Source organism: Fukomys damarensis, unplaced genomic scaffold, assembly GCF_012274545.1.
Source record: "Fukomys damarensis isolate Sample0158 unplaced genomic scaffold, DMR_v1.0_HiC HiC_scaffold_37, whole genome shotgun sequence".
Classification (NCBI taxonomy): Eukaryota; Metazoa; Chordata; class Mammalia; order Rodentia; family Bathyergidae; genus Fukomys; species Fukomys damarensis.
The window spans coordinates 15,046,416-15,055,347 of record NW_022900949.1 but is presented as its reverse complement, the minus strand read 5'-3'; the positions used below and the strand labels follow the sequence as shown (position 1 = coordinate 15,055,347).

Sequence of the window (8,932 nt, the reverse complement as noted above, 5' to 3'; positions counted from 1 at the left end):
TTAGAGTGTGTTAACATGCCTATTTAACTCTCTTTGAAATCCATACATCTATACTTCACATGCTTTACCAGACCCATAGCATTGCCTGATAGCGGGATAATTTAATTTGTAATTTTGTTCGGTAAATCTCTGCAACATTCTTTCTCCACATCATTCAAGGGAAAATTTCTAGCCCATTTGTGGGAAAAGAATAGCTGTGTGAGCTTTACAATCCATGCATGTGCCATTTTACTATAATGACCTACATATTTTATCTCAATAAAATATCAGTAATTACCATATAAATTAGTTTATAATCAAAGTCTTTGTAAATCATGTAAATCTTCATTGTTTTTTTTCATGGATTTTAGTGTTTCTGTTTTAATATTTATATATTTAATCCACTCCAAATTTAGTTTAGTGCATGGTGAAAGACAGGGGTCTAGTTTTAATCTTTGCTAAGTTTAAATCCAGTGTTTCAAATACTATTTATTAAAGAAGCTATCTTTCCTCCAGTGAGGATGGTTGAATAATTTATCAAAGAAGAGGTAGCTGAGTACGTCTGGAGTTGTTTTTGCATCTTCTAATCCATTCCACTAATCCTTGTGTCTGTTTCTTTGCCAGCGCCATGCTGTTTCTAATCACAGTTGCTTTGTAGTATAGTTTCAAGTTAGTTTTCTTGTTCTTTATGGCTGAATAGTTCTCCATTTTATAAAAATAACACATCTTTTTTATCCAGTCTCCAGTTGATGCGCAATTGGGCTGTTTCCAAGTTTTAGCTATTAAAATCTGTTCCATTATAAAAATGGGTGAGCATATATAGGTGTGGTATAAGTCTCTTATTTCTTTTGGAAAGATGCCCAACAGAAAAATAGCTGAGTCAAATGGGAATTCTAATCTTAGTTCTTTGAGGTATCTCCATATTGATTTCTACAGTGGTTGTACCAATCTGCACACCCACCAAAAATGGAGAAGGCCTCCTTTAATCAAAATGGCCATACTTCCAAAATTACTATACAGATTCATTGTGATCCCAATTGAAATCCCAACAGTATGTTGCATTGAAATAGAGAAAACAATCCTAGTGAGAAATCTTTAGTTCATAGAACTGAAATCCTTGAAGGATTATTTATTTCACTTGAGTATATCCTCGATATGTATCCATTTTCCTATGAATGAAACTAATTTCTCATTCTTTATGGCTGAGCAGTATTCCATTTTATAGAAAAATCACATCTTTATTCAGTTTCCAACAGATGGGCAAATGGCCTGTTTCCAAGTTTTAGCTGTTACAAACTGTGCCGCTATAAACACTGGTGTCCATATATCACTGTGGTATGATTCTTTTAATTCTTTTGGAAAGATACCCAACAGAGGGATGGCTGGGTCAAATGGAACCTCTAGTCCCAGATCTTTGAGGTATCTCCATATGTCCTTTCTTTTCTAACTCTGCCTTATTTGTACAAAATAAAAAACAACAATAAACTGGAAATTTTTGGATAAACTATTCTAAAAACGTAAGTAGAATGATTAATTTAGAACTCTAAGATTCAGCAAAATATGACTCACATATGTAAATACCAAATAGTTTCTCTTCTGTGAAAAACTATAATAGTACACAAGGTCCTAATGAGAAAATTAATAATGTGAAATAGGAAGAAAAGGGCTAAAGGTGTAGGGAAAGTGGGAAGTGTGGGGGAAAGGTAATAAGGGAGAGGAAAAATATGAGAAAATGTAAATAAAGTGTTTGAAAATGGGGAGGGGAGAAGGGGATGAAAGGAGGGCAGGGACAAGGGGAGAAATGAAAATCAAGACCTGTCATGTAAAGGTACAGGATCCCAATAAGGAATGTAGCTGTATTGTATACCTAGATTGTACCAATAAACTCAAATAAAAGAAACAAAAAGAAATCATTGAAGGCATTTTTATGACCTCATCTATTCCAATTGCCATGTTCTTTTTTGATGCTGTTGCTTTTGGACTTTATTTTTTCTCTCATTGAAATTTATATATATATATTTTTTTTCTTTTTTTTATGCCATTATCCTCCTGCCCTCCCATCCAACTTCCACATTCCATTGCCATATCTGAAAAAAGAAAAAGAAAACCCTTCTTTTTTGTTTTCTGTCCCTCACCTTTATTTTATTCTTTCTTTTATGATTCAGGTTTTTCACATAAGGGATTCCATACAATGACTGACTTATTTCACTTAATATTATAATCACAAGTTCCATCCATTTGTCCACAAATGACATGATACCATTCTTCTTTAAAGCTAAATGGTCTTCCATTTTGTATACCACACTTTTTAATCCATGCATTATTGCTAGGAAATATTTAAAAGTGAGTTGCATATACACAATGTATGCATATACTGAAATATCACAAGGAACTTCAGACATATATGTACAATTAAACATGTTAACAAAAATAAGATTTCATGAGTGTGTGTCTGCACTTCCTACTACATGGGAGTCCAAGTCAGGAGGACTTAAATTTGGAGTACAGCCTGGGCAACTCAGAGAGATCCTGTATCAAATTTAAAAACTTAAGAAATGTTTGGTATAGCTCACTTGTAGATCACTTGCCTAGCCTGTGTGAACTACTGGTTATTAAAAAAAAGTTTTATGAAAACAGAAAATCAGAAGAAATTCATATAGCTGAGTAGCCTCTTGAGAAGTAGAAAGTCCCAGAAATTACAAAGAGAGCTGATTTTTCTATGTTCTTGTTCCACCAATGTTAACAGGTCCTCAGAGACTAAGCTATTGTGAACCAATTTATCTAATTATGAGCTGTGCACATTGAGCTCTCAAACCCACACAACTGTAAATAACCAGCCCATGTCCTCCAGCCTTTCACTTTGCTGGTTCTTGTCTAGTAGGGTGTGTGCATCTCCTCTCTGCATTGTCTGCCACAGTGGGTCTGAATCTGTCTTCCTGCCAGCTCTGAGGAAAGCATCCAACTCTATTGATCATCAGGCAGGGGACAGGCGATGATGGACCATTACTTCTTTGTTATGCTGAGGTATAGAGTTAGCACAAGTCGGTGAGTGCTATGGGAGAGACCAGAGGCAGGAGGGACTCAGAGAACACTGCTTCTTTCTCACTTTGTAAAGTGGCTAGAGTAGATGGGTTGGAAGACCCCTAAGTGCAAAGGTTTAAATCAAGACAAAGGAAAATTTTTAACAAATTATATTTTACATTAAGAATTAATTGACATAATAACTACATATTTTGGGCACCAGTGATAATCTGACTCTTGTATACAACATATAGTCATCAGATTTTGAAAATTACCATTCTCAGTTCTGTAAATGTTTGCCATTCCTTGTTTTTGAAACATTTGAACTCCTTTCAGTTTTAATAACATGTACAGTTAATTGTCATAAGCTATTGTCACCCTCCTGTGCTCTAGAACACTGGAATATGTTCCCTTATCTAACTGAATTTTGGTACCTGTTATCCATGCTCCTCCTCATCCTACCTATTACTTTCCAGCCTATAGTGTTCATGATTTTACTTTTCAGTCTTGATTCTGTTCAGGATGTGAGAACCCTCATTTAGAGTTCTGTTTTCTTCCTACTCTGGTTCTAGCTCCCTTGGGCATATCTCTGAACAGAGTAAGAAATGAGTCCCTTAAACTGTCTCCTAAATGATTCAGAATGATCATGAGTGGTGATAAGGATGAAGAGGATTAGCATGATGACTATAACTATAATGTTATCAACTTTTATCTAATTTCCCCAAGTGCCAGTCTCTCTATGCAGTTTATCTAATTGCATCTGCATAACCACTTTCAGGCTATAAACGCAAACATTGTTATTACTTTACAGGAGGAAAACATAGGGCTTTCTCATATAACTTGCTACATATCCTGGGATGGAACTGGGCTGGAGCCAGGGTTGAATCAAACATTCTCACTGCAGAGGCAGGGCAGCTGCCAAGGTTCTCCTGTGGCAACACAAACAGCAGCCTCTCTTGTCTGTCACTGCAGCAGATACTCCTAGCTCACTGTACTATTTTGAGGGGTTCCTGGTAGACCTCTGTGGAGAAGAGTAGGCGCTCCTTGCTACTCTAAGCATGGGCAAGACACCTGAGATCGCAAACAGGAATAACAGAAAGAGCTCACAACAATTCAGGGCATACTTCTTTCTAATACCTACTGCTGAATTTCCCTTTAGTTTCCCATTTCCTCTCTCATTCTTGAAATTCAGCCTTTCTCCATCTCAAAGGGAGAGTTCCCAAGGACTGACTCAGATTCTGCTTATTCTTAGGAAACTGAAGATTACTAAACGTTTTTCCATTGGTTGAGACCTGTGGGTCTATACTTTTAAATTTCTCAAGTTTAGCAAGCAGAATAAAAAAGCTTATTTTATGTGTCTCTGAGACAAAAATAAGTAAATTTGAAACTGTCACTCTACTTATTCTGTGCTTCTTTTTGAATCTCAATATTAGCATCACACTTGATTCCTAGTTGATAGTATGACAAGGAGTCATGATGAAATAATCAAAACTACTTATGAGATCAAGTGTGTGTGAATACATGCAAGGGAAATTAATTATTATTAATACAACACTCAACTAAAATATACTGTGATATGAAGATTTGGGTTTTTATTAATACATGTTTTTTGTACATAATGTCTACATTCATCATGGGAAAGTTTACATGTACATAAGGCATCTTAAATCCTTTTTTCATTCTCTTTTCCTTCTCTCCCTACCCTCTCTATCCATCTGTTTTTAATAGATTCCAGGAATAATCATTATATTTTTACCCTTAAGTCTAATTTTGTATAAATTAATCTAGGAATTTGGAGGAAAATAAGTGACATTCTTTTCCAGTTTCTTAGAGTGCCCTTTACACAGATTTGCCTACAAAATAACAAATTCTCTGGTAAATATTGAACAGAACCTTCTATGGTTGACAGAACAAGTGTCATCTGTACCTTGGACATTGTGGTGTTCTTTTCTACATGTGCTTCCTGGTTTCAGGCATGTTCCATAGAATAAGAGACAAGATATAAGTCTGTTTTATGAATTCTCTGTGGAACTTTAAATTTTCTATGTCATGGAATGGACAACACTTACATTTTCAAAAACCCTTTCAGATATTTTCATAAACATGAAAAAGAAAGATGCAAAAAGAGAAAGTGTGTGTGTGTGTGTGTGTGTGTGTGTGTGTGTGTGTGTACTGGGGATTGAACAGTCTTTGCAGTACCCTTAGTCATATTTAAAATTATATTTATTTTATTCACTATTGTGGCTTGAATCCAGGGTCTTCACATTGAGCTATACCCCTAGCACCCTTTAATTAAAAAATCTTTCACAGGGCTCCACACATTCCTAAGTTGTCCTGGCTGGGGATGAAATTTTGTACTTCTTGCCTCAGCCTCTCAAAGAGCTGGTATTACAGACATGCAATGTCACAACTAACAGAATGGATAAATATCATTGCATGGATTGAGAAATATTTAAAGATTCCAAAGCATTCCATGCTCCAGTGCCCACGGTGAAGAAAAAGCTTTTCTCTCTGCCATGCAATCACATTCAAGTGTATTAAAATTGTTATGGGCTTGTATTTCATTAATCAACCTGGAATAAATTCCAATAATGATTCAAGTCTCATTACAAAACACTGGGCCGATATTTATGTTCACCTTCCTTAGGTGGCCTACCTGTCTAGAGATAACTATTTCCAGATAAAGAAAATTTGCACAGAGAGGCAGAGTGGCTTACACACCCTGCCTGGGCAATGTTTGTATAATGTGGGACCCACACTTTAGTCTGCTGACTGCAGTCTCAGGGCCTGTTCCCTCAGACAGAGATTGATGAGTATTTGAGTATTTTTCTTGTCATATTTGCTTGACTGCTACTGAATGCATCAAAGCACGCTATTGTTCATTCTTGACTGTGGGATTCAGTCAGTTCATCCATCACGCAGGAGAATGAATCAGTGGTTTGTAGGGGGCTTTTATAACATAAGAGTAGCAAGGGTTTCTATGATTAATAATGCTCTTTACAGACAAGTTTTTTTATTTTATTTAATTTTTTGTACAGCGGATTGAACTTGGGTCCTTGTGCTTGCAAGGAAGGCCACTAAACTGCTAAGCTAAATCCCTGGCCTCAAGTTCTGATGTCTGACAAATGGAACTATTACTATAATATGATCATTTTCACACTGGGTTATCTTGGAATGATTGATAGACAAACAGAATATTTGTCACTTTACAAGACAATGTAATTGATAGTAAAAACCATTTTTTCTATTGAGAAAATTAACATAGGCAATAAATCATAACACTGCACACACACTGGATTTTACCACTCCACAGCTATCAACCGCACAGTACCAAATAGGAAGTCTTAATTTTGTGACGAGAGAGAAAAGCTCATAATTTTTTAATTTAAATTGAATTTATTGGTACATTCTAGGTAGACAATACAGTTACATTCATTACTGGAATCTTGACATTACATGACAGGTCTTGGGTCTCATTTTTTCCTCTTGTCGCTACCCTCCCTTCACCCCCTCCTCCCCTCCCCACCTTCAAACACTTTAATTCCATTTTTTAATTTTCTCATTTTTTTTCCTTTTCTCTTATTCCCTTTTCCCTATCCTTCTCACAGTCCCTACACCTTTTGTCCTTTTCTTCCTATTTCACATTGCTAATTATCCCATTAGGATCTTGAGTACTATTGTACTTTTTCAAACGAGAGAAACTATTCAGTATTTGCATATGTGTGACTTATTTATTTCACTTAGGAGTTTATCCTCAAAATGTACACATTACTTATGAATAAATCTACTTTCTCATTCTTTATGGCTGAGTAGTATTCCATTTTATAGAAAAACAACATCTTCTATATCCAGTTTCCAACTGATGGGCAGGTGGGTTGTTTCCAAGTTTTAGCTATTACAAACTGTGCCGTGATAAACATGGGTGCACATATATCACTGTGGTATGATTCTTTTAATTATTTTGGAAAGATACCCAACAGAGGGATGGCTGGGTCAAATGGAACCTCTAGTCCCAGCTCTTTGAGATATCTCCATATTGACTTCCACAGTGGTTTCACCAGTCTGCACTCCCACCAACAATGGAGAAGGGTTCCTTTCTCTCCACAACCCCACCAACATTTGTTATTGTGTGATTTCTTGATAGCAGCCATTCTTTGTGGGGTGAGGTGAAATCTCAGTGTTGATTTCATCTGCATCTCTCGAATGACCAGTGATGTGAAACATTTTTTCATATATTTACTTGCTGCTTTTATTTCTTTGTCTGAGAAATTTCTGTTCATTTGAGATGCCCATTTTTGAATTGGGTCTTTATACTTGTGGGAGCTGATTGATTTGAGTTTTTTATATATTCTAGATAATAGTCCTTTGTCTGAGGAGCAGCTGGTAAAATTTTTTCCCACATTGTAGGTTGTCTCTTAGTTCTGTTGATGGTTTATTTTACAGTGCAGAAGCTTTTTAATAAGATGAGATCCCAGGTGTTGATTCTTTCTGCTAAATCCTGTCCTAATGAGGATTTGTTCATAAAGTCTTTTCCTATGCCAATTTCTTCCAGAATTCTGCCTAACTTATCTTCCAGCAAATTTAGTGTTTTTTTTAATATTTAGATCTTTAATCTACTTGGATTTTAATTTAGTGCATGGTGAAAGATAAGGGTCTCATTTTAATCTTTTGCAGGTTGAGGTCCAGTTTTTCCAATACCATTTATTAAAGAGGCCATCTTTCCTCCACTGGGGATGATCAGCTCCTTTGTCAAAGATGAGGTAGCTGAGTACATCTGGAGTTGGTTTTCTGTCTTCCAATCTCTTCCACTGATCCTCAGGTCTGTTTTTTTGCCAGTACCATGATGTTTTTATCACAGTGACTTTGTACTATAGTTTCAAATTGGGAAATGCTATACCTCTGCTATGTGTCTGTTGCCTAGGATGGCTTTTACTATCCTAGGTCTCTTATGGTTCCAAATGAATTTTTGAATTCTTCTTTCTAGTTCTGTGAAGTATAGTTTTGGGATTTCAATTGGCATTGCATTGAATCTGTATAGCAGTTTTGGTAGTATGGCCATTTTCACTATGGTGATTCTTCCTACCCAGGAGCAGGGGACAGCTTTCCATTTTCTTATATCCTCTTTGATCTCTTTTTTCAGAGTTCTGTAGTTTTCAATGTAGATGTCTTTTGCTTCTTTTGTTAGATTGATTCCTTGATACTTCATTTTTTGGATGCTATCATAAAAGGAATTTTTCCCTTATTTCTCTCTCCGTGAGTCTGTTATTTGTGTATAAGAAGGCTATTGATTTTTGGGTATTCACCTTGTATCCAGATACGCTACTGAATCTGTTAATTAAGTCTAGAAGTTTTTTGGTGGAGTTTTTTGGGTCTTCAATGTAGAGTATCATATCATCAGCAAATAAGGACAGTTTAACTTCTTCCTTTCCTACCTTTATTTCTTTAATTTCTTTCTCTTGTCTAATTGCTATGGCTAATGTTTCCAGAACTATATTGAAGAGGAGTGGTGAAAGTGCGCATCCTTGTCTTGTTCCTCATTTTAACTTGAAGGTTTTCAGTTTGGGGCCATTTAATATGATGTTTGCTGTTGGTTTTTCATAGATAGCCTTTTTAAGTTGAAATATAGACCATCTATTCCAATTTTTTGCAGGGGTTTTATCATGAATGTGTGTTGAATTTTATGAAATGAAAAGCTCATAATTTTGATTGATCATTGCCTAAGAAATTTCTCCCTTATGTGATGAGAGAAAAGGTCAGATTTTTGATTGATTGTTGCCATAAGAAATTTCATTGCAAAAATGGTGTTAAATTAAATGAAACTAATCCTCAGGAATTACAGTATTATGCATCAATTAAAGGGTTATGCTTCAATTTGTACACCATTGAAAGTGTTTATTTCAATGCTCAAGTAAACAGGAAGGCTGTTGCATAA

General features: G+C 35.7%; 1 protein-coding gene across 1 annotated transcript in view; it reads left to right on the top strand.

Moving 5' to 3' along the window:
• Positions 1 to 2,995: 2,995 nt before the first annotated feature.
• Positions 2,996 to 8,932, top strand: part of LOC104867628 (olfactory receptor 18) — a 10,937-nt gene continuing 5,000 nt past the window's right edge. The window contains exon 1 of the mRNA XM_010632032.2: positions 2,996 to 3,024. Within this exon, the coding sequence (XP_010630334.2) occupies positions 2,996 to 3,024 (29 nt within the window). The remainder of the gene's footprint in view (positions 3,025 to 8,932) is intronic.